This window comes from Ursus americanus, chromosome 23 (assembly GCF_024610735.1).
Source record: "Ursus americanus isolate L20-20 chromosome 23, mUrsAme1.1.p, whole genome shotgun sequence".
Lineage (NCBI taxonomy): Eukaryota > Metazoa > Chordata > Mammalia > Carnivora > Ursidae > Ursus > Ursus americanus.
This window is the reverse complement of record NC_142149.1, coordinates 45144815-45165943: the sequence shown is the minus strand read 5'-3', so window position 1 is coordinate 45165943 and position 21129 is coordinate 45144815. Positions and strand designations below refer to the sequence as shown.

Sequence of the window (21129 nt, the reverse complement as noted above, 5' to 3'; positions counted from 1 at the left end):
GGCCGGGAAGTCGGCAGTAGCTGACTGGAGTGTGTCGGCGACAGGGCGACAGGCGGCGGTTATTGGAGGAGCAGGAACCTGAAGGTTGAAGTTGTGTGTCGTGTTGGCTGGAGGGCCAAGAAGGGAAAGACTGTATTGTCCCTAGTTACCGAACTGCCCCAGTCCCTGGATCAGTAGAGGTCGTTGGAAGAGAACTTATCCCTGACTGGACCGCCCAGGAGGAGCCATGATAGGCCCTCCTGGCCTCCATTTGAGGCAGTGGTCTTTGGGGGGGCGGGGTTGTGTGTGTGTGTGTGTGTGTGTGTGTGTGTGTGTGTGTGTGTGTGTGTCTGCATTGAACAAACTTTTTGCACATCGAAGCTGCCAACCACATTACTGCCATCGGGGTCTAGTTAGAAGCCGGGGTTGGGCAACTCCGTGTCCCTGACTCCATGGTCGCGGGAGGCTAGCGTACTTTCGTTGATTTTGTTTGCGTGACGCTCAGAAACGTAATAGCCCTTGTAAGCCCCTCGCTAGGGGCAAGGTGTGAGTTGCCTTGGTATTTCTGTGTTGAGAGAAAGTCGCATAACCTCTGCTTTGCTTCGTAGAATGACATCAAGAATATTTTCTAAAGGGCCTGCTGTAACCGGCTTCAAGCCCAAGATGTGGAAACAAAGCAGAAACAGTCCTTGCCCTTACGTTTCCTTTTATTTCTATAAGTGATATTTGGACATTAATGTTTACCGCAGTATGATTTACATTGTTATATAGTTGTGTTCATGTCTATTTTCCTCATTGGATAGTGGATTTAGGAGCAGAAATTACCTTATTTAGGTTTGTGTTTTGCCTTGTCATGTAATAGGCAAGTGTTGGTTGAATTAAATTGGGGTTGAAGTATATTAGGAGGCTAAACATGGAAAAAATTACAACATATTTTGTTGTAGAAGAAAAAACTTGTTTCGCTTCTTGGAGTTATATAGACACCGAATAGAAACTTACCGTTACAATTATTCTGGAGATTGAGGCCTTAGTCTGTGGTATTATATAATACAGGAATCTCAAATTAATGGCCAAAGCAAGTGATCTGCAGAGTGTTTTAAACTGAGCTAGAGCATGTTCTCACGTGGTTGGTTCGATTGTTTATGCTTCCTCTGTGGCCTTGTAAGCACACCAGTTTGCCAGTGTTGTAGTCCATTTCCCTCTACGGTTCAGAACTGTTGTTATTGGGGGTCCTTGGTCCTGGAACACATTATGTAGAGTGTGTGAAAGTCTATGTATGTTAAGGAAGCAAGGTTATGGCCACCTTAGTCCTAACCAATTTCAAACAGAGCTGGAAAAATTAGATTGTTATAAATTCTTATTCGGGAAGCAAAAGATTCTGTAAAGTGATTCCCTTATCAGGTGTGAAACCATAGTGTTAAATCATAGCTTCAGTAATTACTAGGCTGAGAATTTGATTTTTTTGTTGATTCAATTTGAGTTGAAAATTTCTTTCTTTGAAGATTTAGTCATCAACGTCATTTGTAAATTTGGAGTGCTAAAGAAAAGTTACAGGCTTTGATATTGAAGGAAATGAAGAGAAACCTGAATGAAAATTCAACTCGAAGTACAGCAGGTATCAAACAATTTTATTGTTCAATTTTATTTATAAAATTTTTATTTTAAATTTTGTATATTTTTATATACCATGTAAACCTTGTGTAGCTTATAGACGGAACATTTTGGAAGGAACTTTTTAAAAAGATTGAACATATAATCTAGCCTCCCTACTTTTTAGGTCCAAGGAAATAAAATAATTTAGTTAAAAAATTTAGTGGCAGAGGTGGGAGTAAATTGAAATATTCCTCGATTTACCCTAGTATTCTTTCTACAAACCCTATGTGCTTGAGTTGTTTTTCACTTTTAAGCTGAAAACAAAGAAATAGATTTATTTCTATTTGTGTTTGTGACTTACTTATTTAAAATATTTCCAGAAGCACTTCTGTCTCCCTAACAACTTCCTGCTTTCCCAATTTATTAGTTAGTAAAAGGACAGTGAGTAAGAATGAAGAGAACCAGGGGAATGGTGATAATGCACAGTGAAGACAGTCATAGCTATTTATGGTGGCTGTGCTGTATTCTACCCATTTAATTATATGTATTAATTTATTTAATCCTTACACCAGCTCTCTGGGATAGGCATTATTATTATCATTCCTGTTTTCCAGATGAGAAACTAAGGCACAAAGAGTTTAAATACGTAACTTATGACGTGGCAGAGCCAGCATTTGAACCTAGGAATCTGGCTCTAGTGTTCATGCTTTTAATCACTGTATTATCCAGCTTCTCTGTGTATGTCATAATAGCACAATGAGTTAAGGAAATTGCCCAAATTTATACTTTGAAGTTGTGATTCAAACCCAGGCAGTCTGATTTCAGAGCTCACATAATTTTCCCAGCCTTTTATCAGACAGTTATCCCAGAATCTATGTTTTTACCACAGTACAAGTGTTAACGGACCAGCTAGAGTATGATCTAGCGGCAAGATACCTGAACTGAGATTTATGAAGCTTGAGTCCTGTCTAGGCACTGTGCAAGCTTTTGGGACCCCTTTTGTGTCTGAGATCCCTTCTAGTTTTAGTATTTATAAATTCTGACTTTTGGCTTGCCTTGAGATCCCAGTCCTCCCATCTTGAGGGCTTGGAGGTAATATTTATCCTCATGTGGATTGAATATTATCATTTTAAGCATTCTCAAAATGATCCACAGAAAATATGTATTATAGACACCTGGAGTGCATGTTAAAATTGCAGAGTTTTAGATTCCAAACTAAAGCTGTTGAAATAAAATCTATGAGAGTGGGATCTAGGAACTGGCATGTTAAACACAATTCCACATAAATCTTAGTCAAACTAAAGTTGGAGAACCATGGCCCTAAAGGGTGTGCTGTCATAGTCCAAAGAGTGGTTAGGGTTTTGGAAAGTATGGGTCAAAGTGTGGTTCTCCCTCACTTCTGTTGTACTTGAAGGGTCCCCTCCAGTTGACAGGGTAATAAGCAAGCACAGAAAGGAAATAAGGAAAACAAAAAGTGGATTTGGAAGGGGTTGGGGGGTGAGGAAGGAGATGGGAATTACTTCCAAACAAGAGGAATTAAATCAGTGTTAATGTAGTTTTTATAGAGACAAATGAGGTTATTTGGGACCTTAAAAAGAATGTAAAAATCAATCCAAAGATACAGAAATATTGTGTGATAAATATAAAATTAACATGTAGAAGTAGACAAATTAAAATTGTTATTATACACAGTTATTCCATAACTCTATCTATTTGCCTATTATGTACTAATTTATTGGTGCATTCAATTTAGGCTGTTTGCCTGTACCATTGTTCAATCAGAAAAAGAGGAATAGACAGCCATTAACATCCAATCCACTTACAAATGATCCAAGTATCAGTACTGCTTCTGACAGTTATGATTTCCCTCCTCTACCACCAGGTAAGAAAATAAGGGGAAAATTTTCAGAAAATAAGAATTAGGATTATAGAAAAATCACCGTTTTTATTTTATTATAATGGAAATAGAAAGTTTATTTTTTTTCTCCTTTCTCCTATCCAAATATAGGGATTACTTGGCTCTTTCTGAACATTCCAGTACAGTAGTTTGAGTTTCCTTGTCTACAAGGGTGGCTTAGCATTTAAATGGAGTATCTTAGATCTGGAGCCTTTATTCTAATGAAGTTGTAACCCACATTGTAAAGATTTGTTTTTTCTTTTTCAAGATATATGGATATTGTGACTTAGGCATGTGGTGATAAAGAATGGAGAAACTCAAATTGCCTCAGGAATTGGGATATGTGTACACATGAACACAGGATAAATGGGAGAAAATTTAGACCTGAGGAAGGGTAGAAGCCTACAATTTCTACTGCGTGGCTTTTTTCTCTTCTGATAGCGTTTTTGCCTCTCTTCACTTGTTGCTGTATTTCTCTCATCTAGTCGGCTTCCTTATAGCTGCATCTAGCCCATGACCTAAACTGTCCTTGCTGGAAGTTCACATAGCCTTTTAGTGTTAGTTCTCAGAGTCCACTGTTGACTGTCTTCTGTATCTGTTGATTAAATTCTAAAGATGGCCTTTGGTTCAGTGCATCTTTTTAAGTAAGGTCACTAAAATTCTGGTTTAGCTTTATGATTAGGCCTCTCATCTCTGCAACAATTAGCTTTGGTGGTGGGTGCTGAGAGGTCTTAATGTTTGCTGACTTTTTATTTCTCTTCAGAAGAAGGCACGGACAAGCAGGCATTCTGAAATATACTTGGTATATGCTGGTTATATACATTTATATATTTTTGAGGCTACTTTGAAAATCTTTAATAGGATCTTTTGCAACTAGAATTTTAAAATTTCTCTCCCCCCATATGTATTTGTTAATTTCATCCAGCATGTAATCATAGGCCTTAGTCTGCTTATAAATCTATAATTATTTTCTTTTCTTCCACATTTGAGGAATTCAAAGTAGGAATTTATATCATTTTCATTTTTATCAATGAAAGATAAAAGTTCACACAGATGTACATAAATGGGCATTTATCTGGTCTTCCTCTGCCATCTAGAAAAATTCTCTGACGTTTAAAATATTTTTTTTTAAATAGCATGAATGTTGGCCTTGAAAAATAACAACGGTTGGAGCTACTCCATAGGGAAATGTTCATCCACCTGAAGTACTGAACTGTCCAAGCTCTGAGCATGATTACTACCTGTCAGAGATGTAGTAAGATTCCTACATTGGGTGAGACGTAGGGCTAGATCAGTGTTCTTCAAATTTTTGTCTTGATCCATTAGTCTGGTTGGGAAATAATCTTTAAAGAAGGAAATAGAAGAGAATAGAGTAGAATAGAAAATGTCAGGGTGCATCACAGATGTAAGGATACAAGTTGATGTCACAGTTTTGTTATGTTCTCTCTCTTTTGTCTCTCTCTCTCTCATGCACAGCATGCATGTGTGTATGTGCCTATGTTCTGGGCTGGGATGTACTTTTTGCTGTAGGTTGGGATCAAAAAAAATTAAGAAACATTGGTTACACTGAATTCATGCTACAAAGTAGAAGGTGTACCACACTAGAATTGATCATGGAAAAGATACAGATTAAACTCTTACCTTTGTTTAAAATACAACGGGAAAGAAAGACATCTATAAAAATTAATGGGGCAGGCGGTGACAAATTCCACAACAAAGTGTTGTTGAAGAACATATCCGCATCTCAAGTCCTTTTCTTCTTCAGGCTTTTAGTTACCCACCAACTAAATAGTATGAAATGATTATTTTTTTTAAAATGCTACCTATCTTACTTTTGTCTATGCTACTTGTATCTTTTGAGATTGGGCCTGGGAAGCTGTGAATCCAGAGTTGCCTCCTTTAATGAAAACAATGAACACAGGGTAGGTGGAAAAATACATACCAGTGACTGTATGGTGTCTGTTACTGACTGATGTTATACTTCATTGTATATTTTACATTTCTCAGTTTGGAAACAAGCTATTAATATTTAATAAGACGTGTTTCCTTGAAAGGCAAATACCACATTCAGTTTCTCATCCTCTGAGAAGTCAAGATTCCATGTCTAAGTCTATTCAATCAAATACTGAAAGAAGCAAGAGTCATTGGAGGTGAGTTTACTTAAGATTTTTCTTTCTTCCATTCCTTCTTCTCTTTCCCCTCTTTTTTTTCTCCTCCATTCCTTTCTCCTTCATCTCTTCTTCCTTTCTCAGGCAAAATTACATTTAGGAAATTTTTATACTTAATAGTAAGTAACCATGGCAGTATTAACTGTGTTTTATAAAAGAAGTTTAAAAATGCTATATAAAACTTTAAAAATAGGCAAATTTGTCAGTGCATATGTTTCCAAAGAATTCTTCATGTTAAAATGAAATTTCTGCCAATATTTATCACCATGCTATGGATCATTACTAATCATTACTAATTGACAGTATGTGAAGAGTCAGGAATAACTGTATTTTAGTGTTGGATATATTTAGGAATTGACAACCAAATAGAATGGTCAGTCTCACCCTAGTAAGACAGTCAGCTCCATGGTAAACAGAAGAGAGTAAGAAAGAAAGATGATGACCAAAATGCATATGCACAAGCAGTGGTAGGTGCTCAAGAAATGAAGATGACCATGAAGGAAGGTGGTGAGGATGCTTCTGGATCATTGCCATAAGAATCTAAGTTTAATTCCTAAATATTATGAAAAAATAAATAGATAGGAAAAGGACATGGATTATTTGTTGGGTTGGATTTGGTATTCTTGAGTCAATAGTAACTACTGAAGGAAATAATTTTGGGAACAAAGTATTAGAAAAACAACATCGAACGTATACCATGTATCAATCTTGTTTAGTGCTTTGATATGTTTTTTAGTCATCCTTACAACAATCCTTTAAAGTTAATATTACCTTCACTTTTATTAGAGATACCATATTTTTAAAGGGGAAAAGCTTTTAATAAAGTAGATATAAAATAAATAAAATTAGTTTTGATCATGCTAGTTTCCTCAGAACCAGTTAGTTATTTTCTGTAACCCAGGGCTTATTACCTAGGCCATTCAGTGGTTTGAGATGGTCCTTGGAGGGACAGTTTCAGCTGCAGGTGCTATAAGAAAATCCATTCTGACTGGCATTAGAGAATTAGGTAACACTGTATTCTGGACAGGCAGTCAGTATTAGATATTCCTATTTGAAATCATAGATAATCTGTCAGACAGTTGGAATGTAACAACAGAAAATCCAGGGGCAAAAAACATTTGAAAACCCAAGTAGGCAGCTGGTAATCTGCTGAAGCTCTTTTAGCTGGTTCTCTGCTTAAGTTTAGAATCTCTGCTTTACCTTCACATCCATGTAGCCCCAGTAAGAGCTTGTTCTTGAGATCCCATTGGACACCTAGATCCAAGGAGAAGGCTCCAAAGCAGACATTACTCTTCCCTTCTCAGAAGCCACTACAACTTAAGTGCCTTTCATGGTCTGGTTGGGATGTTGAGGACCTGACTGAGCTGGATTGGCTGCTGAAGCAGCATCTTTGTGTGGGTTCACCCGGGAAGGTCAAAGGACTGGTTCTTCCAGGACTTTTCCTAGACAAAAATGTGGGAGGAAGTTGCCAATGTGCTGTGTATCAATAAGGAGTTGTGAAGCGGAAAGAAATTTTTCTAAACTGAATAATAAACGTAATTTCTATAGCCATGAGAGAGGAAAGGCAAAATTTGGTTTCTCTTCTCTCTATTGAAAATAAAATTGCTATCATATGAAAAGGTGATCAATGTAGGAAAAATTTTATAGGCAGTTAATTAATAAAAATACTAGAAATATTTTTTTCCTGGATATTGTGATGTTTGTGATATTTATCACCTTTTAAAAGTTTGAAATTGTTCATGATTTCTTTCCTCATTATTTGCATACCTAATTTTGTACCTTATTTACTTAAGAAAGCTGCCCACAGTATACAAGCTTCAGGCCCCGTACAGTCTGGACTTGTGCCTGGTCACTAGGGAATCTGGACCTTTCTTTGGATTATTTTCTCTAACAAGGGATGAGTTGTATTATTTGCCCCCTGCTAATACTGGTGATATTTTCAGGAGAATTATTCAGAAATAAGAATTTGTGACCTGAACTAGTTTTTCCCTGTGGAACTCTTAACTGGTCTGCTTAGAAATTATACTTTTGATTTTGACCTCATTAACATCGTGTTCTCATCAGCTAATATAATTCATTTAGATTAATGTAGCTACTAAAATGTTGCAACAGATTCATAAATTGGGCTTTTAAGCTATGTAGTAAAAGTATAAAATTTCTAAACAAATAGTTATCTACACTGCCTGTATTTCTTCTTGTTGTGATTTAAAATCACCGATAAGCCATAGTTTAACTTGTTAAAATTTTACTTTGTAGAAAATTTAAAAATAAATGTATAAAGAAGCAGGCAAATGTCCTCAGAATCTTACCACTCAGAGACAACCACTGTCATATGAAAGCTTATATAGTTTAAAAATATACCTTATAGCACTGGACTCTGAGTTGGGAGGCTAGGATCCTCTGGGTTCCAGATAGACAGTAACATGCTGTCTAACTTCAGGCAAGTTACTTCCTCCCTCAGTTTCGTCACCTAAAAAGAGAGGTATAATGTATTGTAGGGTTGTTGTGATAATGTATTTGGAATTTCCAACTAGTCAGTAGTACAAAGTACTTTATAAATCACAATTTTTCACTATTAATTTTTTAAAAGAAAAAGTATATAGAAACAAAAACTAATATTAATTAAAAAAAAAAAAACCTATTACAGCTACAAGGATGGCAACAAAAATACCAGCTGGAAAACTTGGGCTGGAAATGATGTTAGGCCTCAGTGCAAAAGAACAAACCTGGTGGCAAATGATGGAATAAATTCTTGTCCAAGGAGTTGGGGAGTTCAACAAGGGAAACCATTAAGAATATCAGAACCGCCTAATTCATCTCACCAAAGAGAAGCCGAAGTACTTAGACAAACACATTCGTCAAAAATACCTGGCTCCACAATGAGAGGTCTAGACAAAAACAGTGCGTTACAGGCGTTTAAGCCTAATTTTCAACAAAATCAATTTAAGAAGAAAATGTTGGATGATATTCCAGAAAACACTCTCAAGGTAAACTTTTTAATATGGATCATTTGCATTTAAAAATGAGATAGATAAATATTTAGATTACAAAGATAAGAGCATTTAAAATCAATCTCATGGCATGCATTACATGTTTAACACAAATATCTAATCCCATTGGCGTAGCTGAATGTTTGTTTCCAAAATACTTCCTTAGAGATTGAATGGCTGCTCCTTCTCATAGTTGCCTTAGAGTGTCCTACTGGGTCCTGAATTTCACTGCTGACTGATTATTGAGATGATGAGAGTTTATCCATTACTTAACAGAAATTCTGCCATTTCTTCATGTGTCAGTCTAAGTTTTTTGTAACAGGGGTCAGCAAACTCTTTTTGTAAATGGCCAGATAGTAAATATTTTTTTTACTTTATAGGTCATATTGTTTCTCTTAGGTATACCACTCAACTCTACCATTGTAGCTTAAAAGCAGCCATAGACAATACATAAATGAACAGGCTTGGCTGTGCTCCAATAAAGGTTTACGAAAGCAGACAATAGGTTAGATTTGGACTTCAGGCCAGAGTTTATTTTACCTTTCCAACTTCACATTCTATAATCTACAAATTCTCTTATATACTGGCCATTTCAGACCCTTCACAATTCTCTGAACATGATATAGACTCTAATAGGACTCTGCTTTGGTTTATATTTTTCCTTATACCTGTACATCAGCCTTACTTCCTCCTCTCACCACTCCTTGCTCTAATTGCTCTTTGTGAATATCTTTTATATATTTTGTGTTCTGGTTGTTCACTACTTTCCTTCCCTTGTTCCCTGGCCCAATAGATTCTTTACTCTCCACTCTTCTCTGTGCTCTGGAAGGCTGAGTTGTCCTGCATAGCGCAGCTTCCTGAGGTCCCTAGGCTAGCTCTTGTTAGGGGTCAGCCACTGGAAGTCACTGGCAGGAAATCAGAGGGTGGAGAGAGAGGCAGGGTTTTCCAGTTTTCTCCCTGTTTAAATGTTGTGTTGTAGGCAGTAGCTGTCCCTAAATGATACAGCTCTTCCACGAGTCCAGCTTTCACAGGTGTGGTAATTTTATTTCTTCCCCTTGTCCTTTCAGCTTAGTAACGACAGAAGTCTCTTATTGTTGTTAGTCCTTGAGGGCTTACGTACCCTGTGTTTGTTCTGCCCATACACATGTAAGAAGTCTTTTCAACAAGCCGTTTGGGGTAAATTTTTTTTGGGGGGGCTAGAAATCTGACTAATGTAGCGTGTGCTACATATGCTATATAAGGCTTTCAGCCTTATGTTTCCTTGTACAAAAGAGTGATATGATATAGTTACCTTAGTAACAGTTGTTCATTATGGCAGTAGCTCTCAATGGGAGGCATTCGTATCTTGGTTAGGAAGGGGAGGAGGAGGGAAGGTAATTGCAGTTAGGAAAAAAAAAGTCCCATCAAGTGTTCTTTGATGTGCCCCCACCCTTACAAGGGAAAGTGCCTTCTTCCCTCCCCCCAAAATTATTACCTTAACATACTGTATTCCTAGTTGATCTTTAAAAATGCGAAACACATTCTCATCTTAGGGCCTTTATACTTTGCTATTCCCTCAATCCTCACTTAACAACCTATTTAAAATAATAATTCCTTGAGAGCTTGTTTGGAGGTTCGCAAGTAATGAATCATGGAACTTTACATCAAAAACTAGGGATGTACTGTATGGTGACTAATACAATATAATAATAAAAAAATTAAAAATAATAATTCCTGTTTCTCTTTATCCTTTTACCCTGTTTTTTTTTTATTCATAGGATGTATCAATTCCTGACATTCCTTTATGTATTTATTTGTTTATTTTCTGAATCCTCCATTAGAGGGCAAAATCTGTGAGATAGCTTGTCTGTTTTGTTCAGTGTTGTTTCCTCATTAGCTGTATTTGGCACCTAGTAAATGCCAGTAAGTACTTTTGGAATGATTGAGTGAATGTGTCTGGCTCCCCTCTTAGAGTGTGAACACATTAGGGAAAGGAACTGTGTTTTACTCACCTGTGTTTATCAGAGGATTGGCACACGATGCTTTAAAAATATTCAGTGAATGAGTGAATGTTCATACAAATAATTCTCTTCTTGGTTAATTGTCTCCAATTACATCCTAGTTTCTTCTCCTGTAAAGTGCTAATGAGGTCTTTAATTTAGGGGAATAACTATACTAAAATTTTCAATATTTTTAATATATTTTATACATTTTATACATAAGAACCTAAAATCTTTACATGGAAAGTGAAAGAGTATGATGAAAAAAATGAAATGTTTTTGTAATGCTATGTTTTTATTTTTCAAAAGGAAGGCTCATTGTATCAGTTAAAGCTTAAGGAAAAAGATAATTCTTTAAGAATTATATCTGCAGTTATTGAAAGCATGAAGTACTGGCATGAACATGCACAGAAAACTGTGCTTCTTTTTGAAATATTGGGTAGGTATAGTACTTCAGAAAACCTCAGTAATACTGTTTGGACAATAGTTTTGAATGTCTATAGGAATACCTAGGGGATCTTAAAAATAAAATTTGCAAAAGGAGATTATGGTTTATTAGGATTTTCTTCACTTCCTGGATTTGTTATTGATTTGTGTGACTTAAGATGTATTTGGTTATTTATGGTAGTAGTCTTCTGATTCATAATGTTAAAACGGGAAAGATTGTTACAGGGGCTCTGACTTAACCCCTGAGTTGGATAGGGCCAGAAATTTTGTTTTCCGTAGTATAAAACAGTTTCAGAGATATTGTTCCCTCTTAAGATGTTGTCTTTATTATTGTATAAATAAAACTTGAAGAGCTAGTTGTAGGAATATTTATTTAAATATTACTTCCCACTGTTAAACTTTATTTGCATTTTACCAGCACTGATTTTCCCCATTTTAATGTTGCTTAGCTGTTCTTGATTCAGCTGTTACACCTGGTCCATATTATTCAAAGACTTTCCTTATGAGAGATGGGAAAAATACTCTGCCTTGTGTATTTTACGAAATAGTGAGTATTTGTTTAAATATTCTTTGTAAAGCCTATGCCAACAAAACATACAAATGCAGGCTATAATTCCATTGTAGTAGAAATTCTGTTAACAATTTGGTAGTACTTTCAACATTTTGTTTGATTTTAGTTCTGACTTTAAAGTTCATTTGTGCAGCTAATACAGATAACTTACTATGTGCCAGGTGCTGTGCTAGATACAAGGGATACAAAGTGGAATATAAGTGCTAAACAGCTTTTTCTGTCAAAGAGTTTATTATAATCTCAGAAAGAGTTACATAAATGTTACACTGTGGTATGATAAATGGTAGGGTAGAGTGTGTACAGTGTGCTCTAAAGGTAGATAGGAGGGATGGGACAGATCAGAGGAAGATTTTTGAAGAATGTAGTAACCTATCTTATCTTACACATTTAAAGAGTAATAAATGAAGCCAAAGTGTGTTGGGGGAGGGGAGAGGTGGAAGGAATGCATTCTTAGATGAGAAGGCAGCATATGGAAGGACATGAAGCTGAGAACATGGATTGTAGAGGAAACTGCAAGTAGTTTATAATCACCAGAGTATGGAAGGATAGTGGTTCTGAAGTTGGAGGAAGGCAAGGAGTGGGCCGGGATATAGGAAAGACTCTTGGTGACAGAGAAGACTGTGGGTGACAAAGGAGGCTGGAGACTTTGTAAGAGTTACATACTTTGTAGAAGAGTTTGGTATTAATTGTGAAATTGTCCTAAATTCTGAAATCAGACTTGGATTCCAATTTTACTCCACCATTTACTAGCTTTATGACCTTGAGTAAGCTGCTTAAATTTCCTTAATTTTTTCATCTGTAAAATGGGGAGACTAATTCCTATATTGAAAGGTTGTTTTGGAGATAAGATAATAAAATATATGAATGTACATCTCCTGACACATAGTAGATGATCAATAAATAGTAATTATATTATTAATTTCTATAATATCGTTAATGCTTATTTTTTCTAGTCTGTTAAGTTTAAAAATCTTTTATTGAAGTATAACATATACCTAAAAGTGTACAAATCATAATCATACAGTTCTGTGAAGTACCTATGAAATATCACAAAGTGAACATTACCAAGGCTAAGATAGGGGACATTGCTGTCACCCTATGCATCCTGTGTCTTCTCATTCACTACCTCCTGTCTCCTACCTAAAAGCAACTACTATCCTGACTTTTAATATCACAAATTAATTCTGTTTATTTTTGAACCTTATATATATGGTATGTCTTTTATGTCTTTCCCTCAACACAATGTTTGTAAGATTCATTTATGTTGTTTCATGTAGCTATAGTCCATTTATTTATATTTCCGTGTACAAAAAGCTAAAACAGTTTCTATTTTGTTGGTGGCATCCATGTTTCCAGATTTTTTGCTGTTATGAATAATGTTCTATGAATATTATTGTATGTCTCGTGCATATGCACACATTTCTGTTGAGCATATACCTAGAAGTAAAATCACTGCATCATAGTGCATGTGTATGTTCCAATATAGTAGTTATTTACTAAAGAATTTTCCAGAGGTTTGTGCTAATTTACACTCTCACAGTGTAGACAAGTTATAGATTTTCTGCATTCTTAACAACACTTAGTACTGTCAGTCTTTTTTATTTCAGCTATGTGGGTGTTAAGTGTTATCTTACTTTTCTACAGTTCCCTGATGACTAATGAGGTCGAACACTATATATTTCCTGGCCACTTAGATACCTTCTTCTGTAAAGTCTATTCAGCTCTCTTGTTCTTTTTTTCTATTGAATTATTGTATTGTCCTTACTGATTTATCAGAGGTTTTTCTTTGCGTGACTATTTTGGGTACAAGTTATTCATCCATTATTTGTATTGCAATTTTTTTCTCATACTCCATAGTTTGCTTTTTCAGTCTTAATGATGGCTTTTGGGGAGCAGAAATTCTTCTTTTTAATATAGTCTTTTTAGCAATTATCAATACTACCTTTTATAGCTAGTGCTTTTTATGACCATTTGGTGAAAAATTCCAGAATACTTACCTTTAATTAATGATTGAGAGGGTTTGATGCTGGCTGGTGTTTTTCCATTTTACTGGTTCCATTAAAAGCATAGCCCTTTTGGGTCCCAACCCTAAGCCAGGGGTGAGGGTATGAGTGGTGACCAGAATCTCCTTTCTTTGGGAACCTCTGATTCCATTTTTTTTAAAAGATTTTATTTATTTTGACAGAGAGAGACAGCCAGCGAGAGAGGGAACACAAGCAGGGGGAGTGGGAGAGGAAGAAGCAGCCTCCTATCAAAGAAGCCTGATGTGGGGCTTGATCCCAGAACGCCGGGATCACGCCCTGAGCTGAAGGCAGAAGCTTAATGACTGTGCCACCCAGGCACCCCCCTGATTCCATTTTTTATCTCCCAGTCCTAGGAGCCTGTCAAAAGCTCTGCTCAGTTTCTTAGACTCTCAAGTGTCTTGACTATTCTTGACAGATAATCTCAAGAAGAAACATCCCTAAATGTCAAGCCCCACTTTGGACTCCTGTCCTCTCCCAGATGGGAGTCTCTCTACTTCCTCACTGCATTGGTATCTCTCTAGTGTCTATAAGGAGACTTAAAAATATTTCATCCAGCTCTTTTAGTTGTTCTTAGCTAGAGAGTTGGTCTGAACTACCTGTCTGCTGTCTACTGGAAGTGGAACTCTAGCAGTCTAATAAAGTGAATAATTGATGTGCTATTACACTGGGAGTAATTCAGTCTTAAGAAGCAACAGCTCATCAAATTGTAAAAAGCCCTACCCAAGTGAAAGTTTTTCCTCTGTGACAGGGCACCCATATATGCCTAGCTCTCATGGTCTTACAAGCAGTGGGGCCCTAAATCAGGTGAGGGAATTACAGCTTTTGGGGTTATTCATATTTAGTTGGTTATATAATTAGTTTTAAAAAACTGAAATTCAGATGAAGTAAAAAATAACTTCTTTGATATTTATTTTTTCAAAAACAGGATCGTGAACTTCCAAGACTGATCAGAGGCCGAGTTCATAGGTGTGTTGGAAACTATGACCAGAAAAAGAATATTTTCAAATGTGTTTCTGTTAGACCAGCATCTGTTTCTGAACAAAAAACTTTCCAAGCATTTGTTAAAATTGTAGATACTGAGATGAGGTATTATACTGATATAATGAATGAAATTTGAATAGTGGTAAGGGAAGTTTAAGTAGTATAGTTTAAAGCATTTTCCTATTATTGTTTAAATGATCATCTCCATGGTTATAGCTACTGTTCTTTTGTATTTCACTTGTTGAATTAAAATATTTCAATCCTTTTAAATGTGGAAAGAGTTTTTTTTAATGAAAATGGTACATTTGCTAAAATTAAACAACCATTTCTAATAACAATGCTCAAAATAATGGCAATAAATGCTTCTTTAATGTGATATAATAATATATTTCAGTCAGCCCAAAAGCCAACATCAAGCTTAATGGGGAAATATAGAGACATTCCCACTAAAATCAGGAATAAGACAAGGGTGCCCACTGTCAGTACTGTTATTAAGCATTATGCTGGAGCTGCTAGTCTATAGTTCATTTAATTATTTCAAATATTTAGTGAGCATATGTAATATATATATGTATGTATTTATATATAATTTGCATTTAATTCTCTGTTTCCTTATATCTGTGCTTCTAAAATGCATCTGCACTCTGGTCTTTCTTTTCTACATCCTCTCCCTGCCCTCAGTTTTAAGATCTCAATTTCTTACCACTCTATGAAACAAACAAGTGGAGGAGAGCGATAGTCTCCAGCTTCAAAAACAGTCAAGATGGAGGAATCCCTTGGAAGGTTCATGAAAGGAGGGTGCAGAAAATGATAGCAGGTTCTTTTTTGGCTTTGCAGTTACTGCCTTATACCAAAGATTCAGTTGTAATGCCAGTTGGGAGATCACAGCCAGAAAGATTGGTGTACACGCCTATAGATATGGTATATACTTTGAACCAGGAACCCATATATAGTGCTCTTTCTTCCATAGCCATGATTTATGAGTCTGGGAATTAAGAGGTGGTAGCAGGACTGACTTTTGTTATTAGACCAAATGATATACTCAAAAAATTTTTGCTTCTTACCCCAACAATTTTAGGCTGCTAGTTTAGAGATCTTACTTTCTGCTGTCATCTAGGGTGCCCAAAATGCAGACAGAATCTTATTTGCTAGTAGTTTATTTGGGACTGTTCTCTCACAGGAAGAGACAGAGGGGTGTAAATAGTGAAGACAGGAGAACCAATAACTGGGGTGGCTTACTAAGTTGGCCAGTACTGATGTGAATAAGGCTTGTGAAATGCATCATAGAACCATCCACCTTAGCTCCCACCACTTGCTTTTTTAAGGGTTGGCACATGGGTCCTGAACTTCCTTACATTTTCAGGTGTGTATGTATCAGTATTAAACTGGCTACCATGATATTCTACTCCATGGAAGCAGAAAAACCCTATGACAGAATGTAATAAGCAGGTGGAGCAGGGCTGAGGCAATACAGTTAGATTGTATCTCTGTGAAGCTGGTTGAAGTCTGCAGAACTGGTTAATGCAGCTGCCGCTGGAATAAAAGAAGATGTCTGAGAGAATCTGAAGTGGTGCACAAGAAGTTTCCGGTATGGCTCCTAAGGAATGTTTCTATCAGGATTGCTGTAATCGTTCTATTCTACGGGAAGCTGAGACTGCCTCTTGGCCATTTTATGTTTTTTGTGTTACTGAACCAACAGGCAAAGAAAAGAGTTACCATACTGTCTGGGGTAATACAATCCAATTTAACAATAGAAAAATTGTATATCTCTACACAATGAGGAAAGACCATGCCTGATACCAGGAAGTTCTTTGGAGGACTACTTAATAAAAGTTAATGGAAAACTACAGCAACCCAATAAAGACATTAACACTGAGGATTGTGACTCCCAGGGAATGAAAGTTGAATGTAAAGAAGCCATCTAGCTGAAGTGATACACATAGAGGAAATATGGAAGAAGGAGTTATAAATATTAGCTATGGCTTTATGATCAATACGGAGTAAGAAATAGCTGGAAACTAGGAGGTAATCTGACACATGTGGAGAGTGGTGGCAGGGTGCTATTAAGGTTTCCTGCAGAGGTAAGAAGCTAAACATACCTCAATGAAATGAAAATCTAGGTTTCTTTTCTATCTCTGCATGAAGAAGAATTGAAAATAATCTGGGAGAATTCTCTCTGATTCCAGGACTTTCTATGCATCTGCATGTGGTTGGGTCACAGAGATCTAATCTCTGTTAGCTGCAGGTTTATCTCTCGCCTTGAGTATGTTTATGAGAAACTGGGTTGTAGTGAGAGATTATGCCACCCTGGAATCTTTCCAAAATATGTGTCTTTCATGGCACTTTGTTCAAAGACTACTTACGACTTATTCTTGCCCACAAAGTAAAGCCTCTTACACTGTAAGATATTTTAGGATATTCACAGCCTGGTCCCTGTTCCTTTCTATGGCTTCTCCAACCATCCTCCTTCACTTCCCAAAAATGTAGGCTCCAGCCCCACAGGACTACTGTATATTCCCTAAACTGGCAGCGATTAAGCATCGCTATATGAACTTCTCTCCTTCCCCACTTCCCCCAAAGTATAGTCAGGTGTGATCAGTGATATAATCAGTCACTGCTCCAGGACTCAGAGCATTTGTCCTAAGGGTCCTGGGTAATTTCTGTGTCTTTAATGAGTTCCTTTAAGATCTAGACTCCTCTGGGATCCAGGGCCTCTTGGGCCCAGGGAAGCATAGAATGGGAGATGTGAGAAGGGATGTTGCAGACACAGGTGACTACAGAGGCTGTCACTTCACACATCTCAGGAAATAAAGGGAAACAGGACCTTAGGTTAGTGTACTGGAGTCACCCTCAGACACACTGGGTAAGTTGGGCAGAGGGTGAATGAGCTGGTCCCTTAAGGGTCCTTCCAACCCAAGGGTCTTGCTTTCCCAGGTTGTTTGATGTTCTGCAGGATAGTTCTTCAGGTATGATAACCTTCCTCTTCTTCCCCTCCCTGCCTCCCGAGACTTCCCCACATTCTAGAAATATTTTGACTGGTGTTCACCAGTTACATTTAGTCTTTTTTAAATTATGGCATTCATAAATAATACTATATAAGGGCTCAAGTGTAGAAATTACCTTTATTTCTTCCTTTTCTCCCCAAATTACTAAATATCGAGACCCATCAGATATATTTTTTTACAGCAATATCACTGAATCCTGTGGATACAACACAAGGAAATAGTGATGGTGTGGGTGTATACTGGGTTGTCTGTTTAGGTTAAAGAGTAGTGTAGTTGAAGTTCAAATTTTTCCATGAGTTAGAGGTTATGTCAGGAAATTCTGTAATAAAGTGTCGAAAAGTAGTAAGGTTTTGTTCTAAGATGATTTAGTAGAATTAGATATTCTAGTAGGAGTTTGCCGTCTCTAGAGTTGAAAGAATGCATGTCTCAGGCTGAAGCACAGCCAATAAATATTTATGAAACATTGGCTGTATCCAGGCACTGTGCCAGGTGCTGACACTTCTGCAGTCATGAGGGCAGACATGGCCTTTCCTGCATGTTTACAACCCAGTAGGGAGAACGGCTGTAAACAGTTCCCTGGGCATTTAATGCTTTAGGGACAAGTACAGGATGCTGGGGAAACATAGTAGCAGGTTCTCACCTGGTCTGGGGAGGGGGGACAGGAGAGATGTAGCTGAGTAAGTGACATGTAATATGGCTGAAGGGTAAGTAGGAGCAAACCAGGTGAAGAGGGGGGAAGATGCTAGGTGGGGGGACAGCAAGTGGAAAAGGTTGGAGGCAAGAAATTGTGCCTTTCAAGTCCAGCATTTCTGGAGAGGTGAATGTGAGTGTCACTATGGGGCCAGGTGAATCTGTGGAAGTCAGCAAGGGGCAGATCTTGAAGCAACTTTTGTGCAATTCCTTTGGAGGGAATTTTGCCTTTATCTTGAGAGCAATGAGAATCTGTGAAGACTTTAGGGAGAATGATGATCAAATGTTCATCTTAGAATGCCACAGTGTGAATGAAGGATATTGAAGGAGAGAGTGTTCAAGTGTGGAAGCAGGGAGATGAGTGAAGAGAGAAGAGGCTGTCGCAATAGTACAGACAAGACATGATGTCAGCCCAGCCAGGATAGTGATGGTTGAGGTAATGAGTGGATGAATGAGAAAGAGGTTTAATGTGGCAGAGTCTTTAGGATGTTTTGACAGATTAGATATTGAGGGAAAGGAGGGGACTAAAGAAACCTCTCAGGTGTATGACTTGCGCCTGGATTTCTTCTGAGATGTGAGAGACTTGGAGGCGCAGATTGGGAGAGGGGCAGGGTGAGATCATGAGTTTTATTTGTGATCTGTTGAACCGAAGATGCTTGTGATTTTATATGAAGAGATAATCACTAAGCAATTAACGATACAGTTTCTGAAGGTGATAGAGATTTATCAATGAGATTTAGATGGTAATTTATGCCATTGGAATAGGCCATTTGTTTAGGGCTGCATAGGTAGCATTGTAAGAGAGCAGTATTTAGGAAAAAGCCTAAGGAACACCAATATATAAGCTGCTGTTATGGAAGACACCAATCACAGTTACTGAGAATGAAGGGCTGAGAACCAAGATGATCACACAGAAGATAAGAGATGAGAGTGTTTCAGAAGGGAGGGGAAAGTCAATATGGTTAAATGGTGATGAATGAGAAATGAAAAAAGTCTGAAAGTGATTGAATTTAGTGATTTGTTATATTTGTGGTTACAGAATGTTGTGGATAATGAGGGTGAAATCAATTATTGCAGAACAACTTACCATGTATCATAGATATATGTTCATTTTTATTCGGGTTTATAATGGACAGTATTATTTCCTCCTAAGGATACTGGACACAGAGCATGACAAGAAAGAATCAAACTGTCATCTCAGAATTTGTCCTCATGGGCCTGCCCATTGATCCAGATCAGCGATACCTGTTCTATGCCCTGTTCCTGGCCATGTATGTTACCACTGTCCTGGGGAACCTTCTCATCATCGTCCTCATTTGCCTGGACTCCCACCTCCACACACCCATGTATTTGTTTCTCAGCAATTTGTCTTTCTCTGATATCTGCTTCTCTTCTGTGACCATTCCCAACTTGTTGCAAACCATGCAGAGCCAAGACTCATCCATCCCCTATGCTGGCTGCCTGACCCAGATGTATTTCTTCCTGTTTTTTGCAGATCTGGAGAGCTTCCTCCTGGTGGCTATGGCCTATGACCGCTATGTGGCCATCTGCTTCCCCCTGCACTACACCACCATCATGAGCCCCAAGCTTTGTCTCTCCCTGGTGGTGCTTTCCTGGGTGCTGACCATGTTCCATGCTATGTTACACACTCTGCTCATGGCCGGATTGTGGTTCTGTGCAGATAACACAATCCCCCACTTTTTCTGTGATATGTCTGCTCTGCTGAAGCTGGCCTGCTCTGACACTCAAGTTAATGAGTTGGTGATATTTATCATGGGAGGGCTCGTTCTTGTCATCCCATTCCTGCTCATCATCATGTCTTATGCACAGATTGTGTCATCCATCCTCAAGGTTCCTTCTGCCAGGGGCATCCGCAAAGCCTGCTCCACCTGTGGCTCCCACCTCTCTGTGGTATCTCTCTTCTATGGGACAGTTATTGGTCTCTACTTGTGCCCATCCACGAATAATTCTACTGTTAAGGAGACTGTCATGGCTGTGATGTACACTGTGGTCACCCCCATGCTGAACCCCTGCATCTACAGCCTGAGGAACAGAGACATGAAGGGAGCCCTGGGGAGAGTTCTTTTCAAGAAGAAAATTCCTTTCCCTGTATAATGGTAAAGCTGGGGATTTTTACATAATTTTATCAAGTAGATACAGTGATACTAAATAAGAATATTGACTCAGGCTTTTTCTTCACTATGAAATTTTCTGTTAAAATGATATACTAAATAATTCTTCAATACATCAAAGAAATGGAGTTATGTAGTTGCTCTCAGAAAGGGGGATCTCAGTGACCTGCCAACAAGGTCTTTCTCTTTGTTATTCCCAGGAGACTCTAAAGAAACTTTATTTTTTAACTTTTAATTGATCTTTCTGTCTCCAGTTGTTTAAGAACTAATATATCATGTGTCCATTTTTTTTTAACCAAAACTCTGTTTCAAATAATACCCTGCTCTCCCAGGTCAATATTTTTTTTGAGGAGCTATAAGAATTTTAATATACTGCTGAAAATGTACATATTTCTATAACCAATACGAAAAACATTTTGTTGATATTCAGGAAACTTGAAAAAAGCCACACTCTGTAACTCAGCAGTTTTTATCCTCGTTATGTAACCCAGGAAATCTCACACACATTTGTAAAAACAAACACATAAAAGGATTTCTAACATTTTTGGGGAAAATAAAAAAGAACTTACAGACTAATGCGACATGTTGTTTGTGGATTTTATATCTATTAACCTATCTATATATTTTTTAATATTATTTTTTATTATATTATGTTAGTCACCATACAGTACAT

The 21129-nt window shown here is 37.4% G+C and overlaps 2 protein-coding genes across 2 annotated transcripts; both read left to right on the top strand.

The window, feature by feature from the left end:
- On the top strand, positions 1-14766 carry SPATA22 (spermatogenesis associated 22). The gene is made up of 9 exons (XM_045773590.2): positions 1-84; positions 1482-1594; positions 3326-3454; positions 5331-5391; positions 5524-5619; positions 8285-8624; positions 10916-11045; positions 11503-11600; positions 14574-14766. Exons 2-9 carry the CDS (start codon positions 1552-1554, stop codon positions 14763-14765), a joined length of 1089 nt encoding a protein of 362 aa, XP_045629546.2. The 5' UTR covers positions 1-84; positions 1482-1551; the 3' UTR covers position 14766.
- A 4728-nt stretch (positions 14767-19494) lies between these two features.
- On the top strand, positions 19495-20439 carry LOC123777020 (olfactory receptor-like protein DTMT). The gene has a single exon (XM_045773456.2). It carries the CDS (start codon positions 19495-19497, stop codon positions 20437-20439), a length of 945 nt encoding a protein of 314 aa, XP_045629412.2.
- Positions 20440-21129: the final 690 nt, after the last annotated feature.